We start from the raw sequence: 12,894 nt of genomic DNA, 5'->3' as shown, positions 1-12,894 counted from the left end.
CCATTTTCAGTGTGTGGATATGGACTATTATAGTTTTCTAAACATACGCGTTGGCCAAAATGGAGTGGAAGAAAAAATTTCAAACTGTAACCCTTCTACCAGTAAAGTTAATGAATGAAAAAACTAAGAACTAGCAAAATACAAATATAAATAATACAAATATAAAAAAAATACAAAAGTGAGAACCTGTAGAGTTCATTACGAAGGATCACAAGACCTGCTCTGAATGGAAGACAGTTTACACAAGGCAGGATATGCTCCAAAAGATGGGGGTGGAGGATGAAAATTAAGCCTTCACAGCCCATCCACCCACCAACCAGTGCAGGCCGTACTGCTGCCATGGTGTGTCTAGAAGGTGGCATAGTCACCTGAAGCCTATGCCACCCATCTGCAAAATTACAGCCCTTGCAATCTTGCAACTCCTCTTCCACAAGAAACAAAGCCTACAGATGTCAGGCCAAGTAGTTTGAGCAGGACCCTTTTGTGGTGGGGGTGGAGAGAGGTCTTTGAGACAGAGATAATGTACCTAGGAATGCTCAATTCCATCTGAGACCATCAGATATTCCTGTTTTTTCTGTGATGCAGACAAATGCGTCTGAACACTTCTGTGTTTTGCTTTAAATTCCTCTTCATCCACCTAAGCTTCTTCTCTTCCTATCAGTATCTCTACAGGCAAAGCCAACTGTCCTTCTGCCATCAACGAATTAGAATTATTCACCTCTGCTAGTGCCCAAAAAATTACAAATGCAATTCCCCATTCTTCCTCCCTCGTTCAAAAATTCAGAACGAAACAAGGAACGGGTTCCTCCTTTAGAAGAAAACTCTTTACCCACAGGGCTGCCTTCTATGGGGTTTCAAAAGATAAGAGGTAGAAAGACCAGAGACCTACCTTTGCAAACGACTTGGTAATTAGTACAACAATCTCCTCTACTTAAGCAGTCTTCAGAGCAATGACAAGCATTGTCATCATTCCTGGTTTCTCCACAGCGATCTTTGGTACATTCCCAGCCCCGAGCTGAAATATTCACAAGGTAAGCAAGAATGAGAGATTATAATCAAAAGAAAAAGTACTCACTCAAGCCATAATGACAACACTCTAGTTGTTAAAGTTGGATGTAAATTTTATGGCCCTATTTTAGCGATTTCAAGACCTCTGAAGTAGGCCTGTCAACCAGAAACAAAAAGGATCCTTGTGTCCTGCAGGTGCAGGAGGGCTCCTCCACCCACACACAAGTGCTTCTGCTGCCCTCGGGTGTTGCACTCCAGGCTTTGTACACCCTGAATGCCAGAAAAAGTGTAGAAAGGGCGAGACAAGAAAGGATCTTGAAAGATAAATGGCGGGGCCTGGAGTACAAACTAAGAATTCTGGTGTTTCTTGGGTAATCCGTTCTTTTTCTCCCAACTATTTGAGTCTCCAGTTCAACGCACCAGAAGTCAGAGAAGTTGAAAAGAGACTATGTAGACACCAATTGATGCTTTACTCCCACCAGTTCCTCAACCACAGGGTGAGATTCAACACCAACTGCAAACTTACAAGAATAAGAGCTGCTCTTTAAGGAAAAGCATGGCACGGCTGCTGTAAAACACTCCAGCTCTTCTCATCTTGCAAATGAAGTTAGGATCTAAGGGCCTGCCTAATTAGAGCACTCTCTCAAGGGCAGTACCTCGCTGCACTTCGGAATAGAGCCTGAGGATGTAAGCATATGGTTTTCCACATGTCCTTGCCAAACCAGCAAGAAACTTCAAAACTCACTTTAGACTACATGCACCCAGAAAAACCACACCACATCAGAGCAATCTCTTTTATCCCCTTTTCTCTTTTACTTGGGTCTTTCTTCTAAACATACGTGATATTCACAGATTGTACATGTGATAATTGCCTTAATAAATGTCTATGGGAGTGTATCACAATTCACACAACAGTCCCAAGGGCTGTGCAGGTATCCATACACATATGCGGACGTGGTGTGCTGCAGACAGGAGGCTGAGGAACTGCCTTTTTGAAGCAAACACCTTGTATAGTGCTGAAAATCTTCAAAAAGAGCCTCTCATTCTGCAGTCATTTACACCAGGGGCAAAACAGCGTCAGCCTAAAATTCAAAAGTTTTTGGCCAGGAAACCAAGTAGTTTTTCATACCGGATTAGCTCACCATTTTTTGGCACCAAGCTATTAAAATTATATAATTACAAACACAACTGAGGAAGTCAGGACTCTCAAGCATGGTACGTCCATGGTCAATGATATTTTTAATCATTAGACTTCTCCTCTGGCTGCTTAGTAAGTGTAACTATTTGATAAAGCAGAAAATGTTTAATGGCAAAAGTAGAAGGCACCTGTGTCAACTCTAACCACTGTGCAAACACTCAAGGAGATGGATACAACTAATAATTTAAATGCCCTATGCTAAGAAGTAAAACATAACTCATGGCCCTCTTTGAAGTTTTTCCTTGCTTATGACTCATGAAAAAAAAACAAAAAGGAAATAAACCCAGTGCTGTATTTCCATTCTCCAGGGTCCAATGAACTGAAGTAAACCATTTTTACCAGTGTGTTATATGCATCTTGACATCTGGAAATGGGAGTCTGGTGCAAGGGTAACAAGCCCAGCCTGTCACCTGCAGCTCACTCCAGAAGGACCTGCGCCACTTCAATGCTCCCAGCTTCAGAGGTGCCTTCATGAGCAACCACAATGCACAGTCCACAAGCAAGCATTCGTTGCTCCAATATTAAGTGATCACTTGGGAGAGAAGAAGGATGGCTGCCACAGAATGACCCCCTCCCAGCCCTTACCATGGCTCTTCTCATTGTAACCTGGAGATCAAACTGGTGCCTGAATGCTGATTATTGCTTTTAATTGAGCATCTGAAGATCTACTTTTCAGGTAGTATGAATAGTGTCCTGCTTTTTCTGCCCTGGAAACCACAGCTGAAGCCTAGCAGTGAGGAGTGATAGGTACACATCCCTACTGCTCCTTGCAAGGAAACACGGGCTGCCTTTTGGGCTGAGCCCAGCCTGCCTGGCAAGGCAAGGTGTGGAGGAGATGCAGGTTATGGCAGGGAGCGCTGGTTTATCGTGGCAGGTTCCAGCCACTGGCGTAAACCAGGCTTCAGCAGCGCCCAGCAGTGCGGGACAGGAGACCCATCGTACCTGTCTTTAAGCACAGCTCATCAAAGTCGAAGCAGCAGCTGTTGTAGCTCTTGCACAGGTTGTCACAGCGGCAGCCAGGAGGCTCTGCCTCTTGAAGTTCAAAGCATCTGTTTTTGCAGGAGCCAGAGGTACTGATCCAGGAGGAATCTGACAGGACTGCGTGGAACAAGAAACAGGGCAACATCTGTCAGGACAGCAGTGGTGGGGCTGGCGGCTCAGCCCCAAGCCACTCGGATGAGCAAAACCTCGGCTGCCTGCTATGGGGAAGGGAAGGGAGCAGGGAGAGGAGGAGGGTTGCTGGAGGAAACAAAAATGAAACCAAAAACAAACAAAAAAGAACAAATTCCAAAAAAAGGTACTCTTTTGGGGGAGGGGGAAAAAAATAAAAAAAAAAAAAAAAGAGGAAGCAGTATGCTGTGATAAGGTCCTGCAAAGAAACAGCCCTGGCTTTACCTCTGTAACAATCAAGAAATCATTAGCACAAATGTATTGAAGTCTCCAAGGCCTCATTCCAGGAGCTGCAGCTATTCCTCAGAAGCAGGCCTTTGTTTTCAGAAACCAAGTGACATTTTCATGGCTGGCTGGGCAGTTTGCATAGGAAAGGACTGCAATTAATCTGCATGCAGTCAGCAGGACTCGGTTTGCTACACTGGAAGGTGCCAAATCAATGTCAAGCGTGAAAGAAAACTGTAAGATGCTCTATAAATTAATGGAGAAGTAAAGCAGGGCTTTTTAGTAGGCTTCTGCAGAGCATTGAATTATTAAAACTTAACAAAATACAGATTTATGTAAGAAATCAATATATTTGATGTGTATAACGAAACAGAGGACTGCCAATCTGAAAACCATGAATAATGCTTTAGACTTCAATAATCTGTTAGTAATGGCCCTTACTATCAAAGCTGATGCTCTTTTCTCAAAACTTAGTATCTTCCACATTCTATATACTTTACACATGCTATACATTTTTCCTATGAGAGAATCCTGCACAGTAGCTTATATAAAGCAGGAAAATTGTGTGCTACTCTCTAGGGTTAATCATATTTTACAAAATAAACTGAGAGGAATGTATGTTATTTTTTAAAAACAGAGGTGTTCCAAGGAAAATTTCACAATGTCTTTTGTTCCTTGAGAGACCTATTAAAATTAAGTCTTTGAAATTGTCTTGGGCTTTGTTTTCTTTTAGACCATGGTTTGGTTTTGGTTTTGGCAAGCCTCACCATGATTAGCAGTATGATTTTAAGAGGACTGTTGCAATGGCACTTGTGGGAAACAATTGCTCTCATCTTTTCTTATATATTTTTCCCTTACTCTTTTACATAGCTGAAAGTTTAGTTTCCACACAAACTGAGGGGAAATATCTTCCCAAACAAGATGGCATTACCCCAACACGGTGAGAATGAATGGAAAAGAAGACGAAGGGGGAGTTTGGAGATGACCCTGTAGTAGCTGATGTCCCATCAGCTCCCATCTCTGTCATGACTGCTCCACTGCCCCCCTTGGAGTGGCACCGGCTGGACACCAGCATAAAGCTCTTCAGGGAGCAAACCTGGCAGCAAATCAACCCTACAGCAAGATAATGGGTAAGAAAACCAATCTACCGTGGTTGCAGTCATGGATCATGGCAGTGGCAAGGCACATTCACATGACTGCTGGAAAAAGTAGTAGCAGACAACCGTGTCTCTCTCTGCTTTTGTGGTTTTTTCAATCAGGTCAGTAATGCTCAGAGCAAGCAACATCATACGCACAGTGAAGTTTCACTCTATAGGTACATACCTTGCAAGCATGCTCTTAATGAGCCATCAATATTAGGCCATCTGGAATTATGAAAAGCTGAAGGTCATGTGTCTATGCTTGCAACACAGAGATCAGTACTTTCTTTGCTCATATAAATAAGCCACAATGCTACGTTAGAAATTAATCACATGAGAATTGTTTCAAAGCATGCTAACACTCAGATTTTTCAGAGATATGAATTCTTGTGCCTTATTCTTAACGACAGCTGCTTCCTGACAAATGCTTCTGAAAATCTGCTACTAAATAATATTTCCATGTTATGTAACTCTTCAACTGCTTTCTTTTTTGGAAGCTAGGTGATACATAATCACAGGCCCAGTAAGCTGCAAATCAAAGGTATTAAATACTAGCACATGCTATATGTCCCTTACACTGGCACTGCCTTCTTCATTTCAAAGGGATGCAAGGGAGATCCTTTCAGAAGGTCAAAAAAACATGTCAACATGCGTTTAGAAAAGAGAAGTTGTACATCTGACTGCACATGACATAAAGGACAGAGTCGACTGCAGCTCAAGGAATGTCTACCTGTTGCAAAGAGCAGCTAATTTATCAGGAAGAACAGGTTAGACCAAGAGCTGTCAGGAGCACTTCAGTAACAACTGACCGTGTCTTTGGCTATAGAGATGTACATAGCTGTTCAAGGTCTCCTCTAGCTCCATCTTCTGTAACTGCCAGCAGGGTTTCCACTGCACGTAGGAAAGGTTTAGCCCAGCTACCTTGTCTGTTATTTTTTCACATCTCTTGACAACCGCTTTGTTAGTGATGTGACAAATTATCCCAAATTACTTAGCAAATTCAAGCCATACCTCCTGAGTCAATGTAGGACACTTTCCATATAGCAACACAAAAGAGGACTTGGTTTAATTCCTCTGATCTCTAAATACACTAAGATCGTTCCTTTGTTTACCACACTTGACCTTGCCTTTGCAGCCAGACCATGATTTTCAGGTCGTGCACAATGCCATGGCATGGGTACTGGTGCATGCAGAATAGTTTGAATATATAACATCAGGAGCTCCATCCCTTGTGAGCATTCTTAAGTTAACAGAAACCCCTGTACAGAACAAACTTCCACAATTTCAAAATCCTTTCCAAAATTCCTGCATCCCTCCACAGCTCCTGCAATCAGACCATGCAGTAGGCAGAGGGATGTCAACATGAATATCCTCCCCTCCTTATTTAATACCTAAAGCTTTACACATCCTTTTCCATGCATTCTTTTTTGGCCAGCTAAGCTCAAAACGACGATCTGAGGATTGTCTCTTATGTCATAGGTTAGAGAGAGAAGTTACATAGGGCAATAGTGCCTTCCTGATTCAGTCCCTGGAGGTTATTACATTTCCACTGTAAATGTGTTATATTTACCTTAGAAAGTGCCATATCAAACTACTTGCTCTGATTATATCTGATTACAATATTTAAAAAAAAAATTCAAATCCATTTACTTCCAGTAGTATTTCAGTCATAGGACTACACAATATAGACATGCTTACACAGTCAGTACAGGAAGGAGACTACCTGGTAAAGATTTGCCATTTTGGATCCTACGGATCCTATATGGAACCTACATGGATCAACTGAATGCCTATACAAAACATCTGGAACACCAGTTCTGATAGATAACATTCATATTATGAACTTGCATTTCATTTTTGCATGGTGTCATTGCAATGAGCAAAATTTCAATGAAAAGTCATATAAAGTGAAAAATACATCCTAACCATTTCAATACAAGAAAGATACTACTCTATTTTTAATTACATGCTTAAAAATACAGTGAGAAGGCATAGAAAAACTCCAGTGTTTCTCCTTCCAAAATTAAAGCTGTCATCCTATCATCACCAAGAAACATGCTTCAAGAGACTAAGGCCATTTTCCCTGAAAGTGCTTAAAAACATGCCTAGAAAGCTAATAAAGCCAATAACTTACAAAGGCAAAGTTATGAAAAAAAGGGAGCCTTATTTCTCTAATGTATTTCAGAAATTCTAAGTAAAAATATTATTCCAATAAAATAATGTGTAGGGTAAACATCTCAAAGTATAAAGGCTTATATATCTGTACACTGTAAAAAAAAGAAAAGGAGGAGGTCCTTAAGCATTATGGTACTTTGACATGCATTTATAAGGGACTAGAAAAAAACCACATTGTTTGTGACTCATAGAGGAGTTCTATGCTAGATTAAAACTGAATTTTGCTTACAATTATGTCATACCTCTGGAGAAATAACAAATTGGTCTATAGAGCAGTTGTTGGTCGAGTGTTTTGTCAATCCAAAATAATTAACTCTAAATACCAAGAAACTTAGAAGTAAATAAGCCAAGGCAGAGTGAAGTTGTAAAAAGAATTTATACTAATCTTTTATTCTGGATATTTCATTGCACTGGACTTCTGATGAAGTATAACTGGAAGTCAGGCAATTAGGAGAGCCTAAATAGGTTCTTTGATCACAGTGCTTCTAGTTTGTTAAAAAAAAGCACCTCTCCAGCGTAACTTTTTACTTTCTCCTTTAGATAGATGTGATAATACTTTATTCTTTGCTGTCACATCCTTCTTTTTACTGCAACAAAAGTAACCAAGCTGCATAAACACAGAAGGGACAAGACTCTCCATTACTTTTCTGTCTCTCATTGTTGCACCCTGTACTGGACTACTTCAATGCCAGCTGCTGGTCCAATCCCACCTGTAAGCAAATTCTCAATAGACTGCCAAATATCTCTTGCAAGAGATGCTGTGTGTCTTCCTGTTTTCCTGGAATGCTGAGCTAAACCTCCTGCTATTGGAAGCAGCCCTGGCAGTGTTGAACAGTGCTGGCTGGCTCGGCAGAGCTGCCACTCATAGGCTGCAATGGGTCCCCAATATCAGACTTTTGGGACTTCAGTAAAAATCAGCTAAGCAGCTCTGCCCTAAAGCCTAGGCCAGTGAAAGCAAAGCAACTGGCACTCAGATGTTGGAAACTTGAAATTCAAATCCTTCATGTCACTATTACACACACTATGCAACTGCTCTACAGTTAATGCACTAGAAGTTAAAAATAGAAATAAATTTGGTTTTCAAACTAATTTTTTTTACTGTCATATAAAGATCAAAAGCAATACCTGCTATCTTTTTGGTTACCTAAAATGCCTCTGCTCAGTGACCAGCAGCCCTGATTGTGGCTGTGATTAGACACCAATTCCTCTGAAAAATGGGGGAGACACAGATTCGTGACCAGGAACACAACAAACTCAGGCCATGGAAAAGAATTTTATAATTAAAATTGACAAGCTATCATTACAGGCAGCTATTGCAAACAAAACCCTTTCACTTCAGTTGCATTAACCAGCTCTAAGTCAATGACCACAGGTTTCCTTTCTCCAGCCAAAGAAAGGAACAGAGACACAAGTCAAGCCTACTTCTTTTTTTAAAAAAAGAAAAAAAGACTAGTTTTCCATTTTATATATTTTTCCATTTGGACTATGCCTGAGCTCACAAAACCTTATACTGCCCCAGAACACAAACAACAGTCCCTTCTGTGGCATGTTCCTGCAAAGAAAAAAGTAGGAGGTGAAAGGAAAACAGACGACGGGGTGACAGCACATCTGCGCGAACACCTGCTCAGCTCTCCTCTCCCCGGCCCTCTCCGCCGTCAGATGTCTGCCGTCTACTGTTCACAAACCAGCATGACCTCAGGAGCCGCAGAAATCCCAAAAGCTTTTCTCACCACCGCCTCTTGAAAGCATTAATCAAGTTTCTAGAAACCGCTTCAATAGCTACTAAAACAAAACCAGTACCCTTAAACTCATCGGGGAGTTTCTCTTAGCTCTAGAAGGAAACTGTGCAGAGCAAAAAACACAGCAAATGCTACACAGGAGCTGGTGAGACTGGTCTCTGTGAGACTGACGGTGCTCAGTCCTAAAATAAGCTAGATTTTCCATAGTCACATGCACACAGAGCAAAAGTTTAAGTAAATAGGAGACCCATAGGTGAGTCCCAAAGGTCAACTGACTTGGGCTCGGCAAGTTATTTATTCTTCTCTACATCCTAGAGGGAAAAGGAACAAGCAAACTACTGTTTCGGAGTAGGAGTGGTTTCTAACTACACCATATAACATAAGAGTATTGCGATGTACAATTTATGTCCGTTACTGTACCTGAGACTGGGCCCTCATCCCATTCTTCAGATCTCCTAAATCGATTTGTTGTAAATCCCATGCAGACATTTACTCCAAAGGCAAAAGCAAATAAAGATATAACCTGCAAAAGTAAAACAGCAAAGTGAGCAAACTGTGCAAAAAGCAGGACTTTGGAGCTAAGAGTGTTAGGATTAAAGGGGCAGAGATGGTCCTCTGTACATTCGAGCTCCCCAGCACTGCAGTTCCCATCACTGGAGCAGCAGCTGACAGCATCACCGTTAGAGAGTAACACAAACCAGAAGGGGTTTATGAATAAAACATCTCTTTCCCAAGCTGAAACGCTCCTTTTTGTAGGAACTTATTCAGGAGAGACGGGCTACTCCTCCTCTAAAAGCAAACACGCTCCTCTCCTCCCCTACCTGGTGCGAGTGGACGCAGCCCTTCTGAGCCATACTAGAGAGTTCTTGAAAAGCCTGCGCGGCACCGTCGCCTTTTCTTTATAGTGAGCGCAGAGCTCTGTTTGCTCTGGGAGTTCGGGCTATTAGCTACAAGTAATCCCACCTGGTGAGGTTGACAGGCTCGTGTGATTTGTCCAGGGGGTGATTTCATCATGTTTCACTCACAAATCGCAGCTCCGACTGCAAGAAGCTCCAGGCATCATCCCTCGCTGCGCCCTCCCCCCAAACACACACGCACGCTTTTATGTGGTTTCCTCTGGCAGAGCACGGCTTTCTTCTGCCGCTGCGGCCAATAGCTGCTCCTGCTCCGTTTATTCTCCTCGCAAAAGTAACATGGTTAAAAGAGAAACCAAATGCGTCTCCATCTGGCTCGGAGAAGAAGGAGGGGGAAGCTCACTCAGGGCTGCGAAATGGAAATCTCCCCGTGCCACCCTCAAATGTCACCCGGGGTTGCAGGCGTCGCTGGGTGGTGGGCTCGGTGCACGGGGCAAGCGTGCAGCCACAGCCGCTGACCTTGCGACAGCCGGGTGGGTGCTGGGAGCTCGGGCACCCGCCTCTTTCTCCAAGGGTGCTCCTGAAGTTTCTAAGTGGGTCATGGAGCAGAGTCCCCCCAAAACTGGGGACACCAATAGAGCGGGGGGTTATTTCTCAACGCTGTTCTCCCACGCTACTGTGGCGGTGCAAGGCTTGGATCGATGGAAACACAAGCAGTTTTATCTGAATAGCTGGAAACCGCAGACTTCCAGAAAGGAAGGGAAGTGATATGCTCCCTCTGCCCCATATTTCCCTATTTTCATAAACAACAACACAAAACTCGGGTGTTTGGATAAGCCCTTCTATTTACAAAGCAAATGATAATGCTGAGCAGAATTATGGTTCAAATCAGTGGCTTAAATATTATTTGCCAAGGCAAATTATTTACCAGTCTAGTTTGCCACTTTTTTTCTCTGATGAAAGCTTCTTTCATTAGAGTGTTTACTAACAATTACATTTAAAGGGACAGAGTCAAGGTTCATAAGCCCAGGGGTGGACTGAGCTTCCCTTGGGACCTGTCCCATATTCCTTACTGGCATTTAAGAAAAGCAGCACAGTTTTCTTTAAACTACCTTGCAATATTAAACATGTACAATTTTGAGCTTTGGTTAGAGGTACCTTTTACCTGCTGCAATCTCTCTTCTTCCCCACCATGTAGCTTTACAGGGCAGAGGCTAAAAAGGCCTCCCCTTTGCTACCCACATCTTAGCAGCCTGCCAGCCTTTGCCAGGAGCTGATCCTTTCTTATGTAGTTTATTAACCAAAAGTGGCTCCATTGTGCAGCTGCATCTTTGCACTACAAGCTTCAGGGAAATGTAATTAGCCTGAGAAGACCTACATCTTAGCTACACCAGGACATCTTATTCCTCTCCCTTGCACAGACCAGGGCTGTGAAGTCAAGACCTGTATTCTACTGTTCACTTCATCACTAGCTGGGCTGAAAATAAAAGAGGTTGCAATAGGCAATATTTTTCTATCAAAAAACTGTGCCCAGAGGTCTAGAGAAAAGTAATCACCAAAATTTTTACTACCTGGTCCTGTAAAATTCTTCACCTTTAGCCTCTTGTATATCCAGTGGTTAAACACCTTCACCCCCAAGCACTAGGTAAGTACAGCAATGTGTCACAGCAGCAGAACAAAAACCAAAACTGTCACAAATAAAATTGCTCAACGGTGTTGCCTATGTATCTCAGCTCATGAAGTTCATGATTAATGAGCAAAACATGGGAATCAGCAGCCCCAGGCTCTCCTCCAACCTGGGACCCTCCTATCACTGCATGACCCCAGGCAAAACACAACTGAATTCTCAAATCCGGTGGCCAATTTTGAGTGCCCAAGCCAATATGTCCAGCCTTATTTTCAGAGACGCTGAGCCTTTGCTGTTCCTGCACATCTTCGTAACACAAAGGTGCTCAGTTCTTTCCAAAGAAAGTTCCTACACAAGTTTAAAGTGTCCACACAGAATAATAAAGCAAGAAACAAAACAAAAAAATACAGCATCATAGATGGCTTCTACTGATGTATTTTCAAAACACATATTTAATGTTTCCATTCATATAATCTTCTGCAGCTTGTAAACTGCACAATTTCACATAAATGGAGAAGCTCATTTTATGTTTTCTGGTCCATGCTACAAGTATATTATATTAATTAACTTCCTTTGTAATATCCTTTAGAACTATAGATGATGACGACTCTGAAACTGCTAATCTTTTTCATATGTGTTATGTAAGACACATTTTCCAGTAGCTCTGAACCGACCGCATACTCAGATGCACAATCATCTTTTTGTCACAGGGACTCTGCCTGAACCCACCCCACAGCTGCACAAGGAACTTATTAGCATAAACAAGGTCTAATGATTTTGTTCAGGCAAGATTTCACTGCTAGTATCACTGACAATTAACTTTTTTAGCAATTAATTGTCATTTTACTCATCAGAATAGGAAAGAATAAAGCTGAAATAATGTAATCCTAGCCCAAGAATGCAGTGGTTCAGTGCAAATTGTAGGGCTTAAATGAGACACATTAAAAAGGAATTTTAAGATGACCAACAGAATATGAAATGCCTCTTCATCAGTTATTGTGCATAAGAATTAGCCTTTGTCTTTTATGGCTTATGTGATCATTCTGATTATTGTTTAACTTGGGATGCAAAATTTCCACCCAGCCACTAGGTGACACTTTGAATGAGAAGTTCATACTGTAACATTTCCACTGTTATAACCATTCTTGTTCTGCTTTTCCACAGAGTTAATATAAGAAAGGCAATATTTACAGTCTTATATAAAACTGATTTTTCTTGAGCAGTTTTTTTAAATGAGAAAAGAAAACAGAGCAATCAAGTATATTGGCTGAGTCAGAAGTTGGGGATGGAGCGGGATCTAAATAAATCAGGTTTTTTAGCTGCTCATCTCCACTTTGCACTGCTGGATGCAGCCACATGGGGTGACCCGAGGCGAAGGGTCAAAGTTTCTGGTACACATGACAGCAACATGAAAGGCAGACACTTCTCCAAAGTGTTCCAGAGCTCTCACCCCCCAAAACACAGCTTCCACATAGAGTTGGGGCCAAGAAAAAGTTAGTCAGGTACATGAAATAGCAATTTCAAAGAACAAAACCTCTTGATAAACTATAGAAACTGAAGCAGTGTTCACATCCAGTCTCCTTAGGTACAAGCACTGTGAAACCAAATAAGCTTCCAGCAGCCGAAGTGAACATGAGGGGATGTGGGCACCTCACTGGAAACAGCCTGAGGCTTAGCAAAACCAAAGAGGCACGACATAACAAAAAGAGCTGATTACTGTATATAAAGGACTTTAAGCCATATTTTTATAGGATTTTCT

At 42.0% G+C, this 12,894-nt stretch overlaps 1 protein-coding gene across 2 annotated transcripts in view; it reads right to left on the bottom strand.

Annotated features, from left to right (window-relative positions):
- Nucleotides 1-9,670, bottom strand: part of ENPP2 (ectonucleotide pyrophosphatase/phosphodiesterase 2) — a 56,852-nt gene extending 47,182 nt beyond the window's left edge. For both annotated transcript variants that reach the window (XM_010079812.1, XM_010079813.1), the window contains exons 1-4: nucleotides 9,476-9,670; nucleotides 9,075-9,177; nucleotides 3,149-3,304; nucleotides 890-1,015 (exon numbers count right to left, since the gene is read on the bottom strand). In XM_010079812.1, the coding sequence (XP_010078114.1) occupies nucleotides 890-1,015; nucleotides 3,149-3,304; nucleotides 9,075-9,177; nucleotides 9,476-9,508 (418 nt within the window). In that variant the 5' untranslated portion in view covers nucleotides 9,509-9,670. The remainder of the gene's footprint in view (nucleotides 1-889; nucleotides 1,016-3,148; nucleotides 3,305-9,074; nucleotides 9,178-9,475) is intronic.
- Between the last annotated feature and the right edge of the window lie 3,224 nt (nucleotides 9,671-12,894).

This window comes from Pterocles gutturalis, unplaced genomic scaffold (assembly GCF_000699245.1).
Source record: "Pterocles gutturalis isolate BGI_N339 unplaced genomic scaffold, ASM69924v1 scaffold26809, whole genome shotgun sequence".
Classification (NCBI taxonomy): domain Eukaryota; kingdom Metazoa; phylum Chordata; class Aves; order Pterocliformes; family Pteroclidae; genus Pterocles; species Pterocles gutturalis.
Note: the sequence above shows the minus strand (reverse complement) of the source record. Positions and strands in the feature narration are given on the sequence as shown.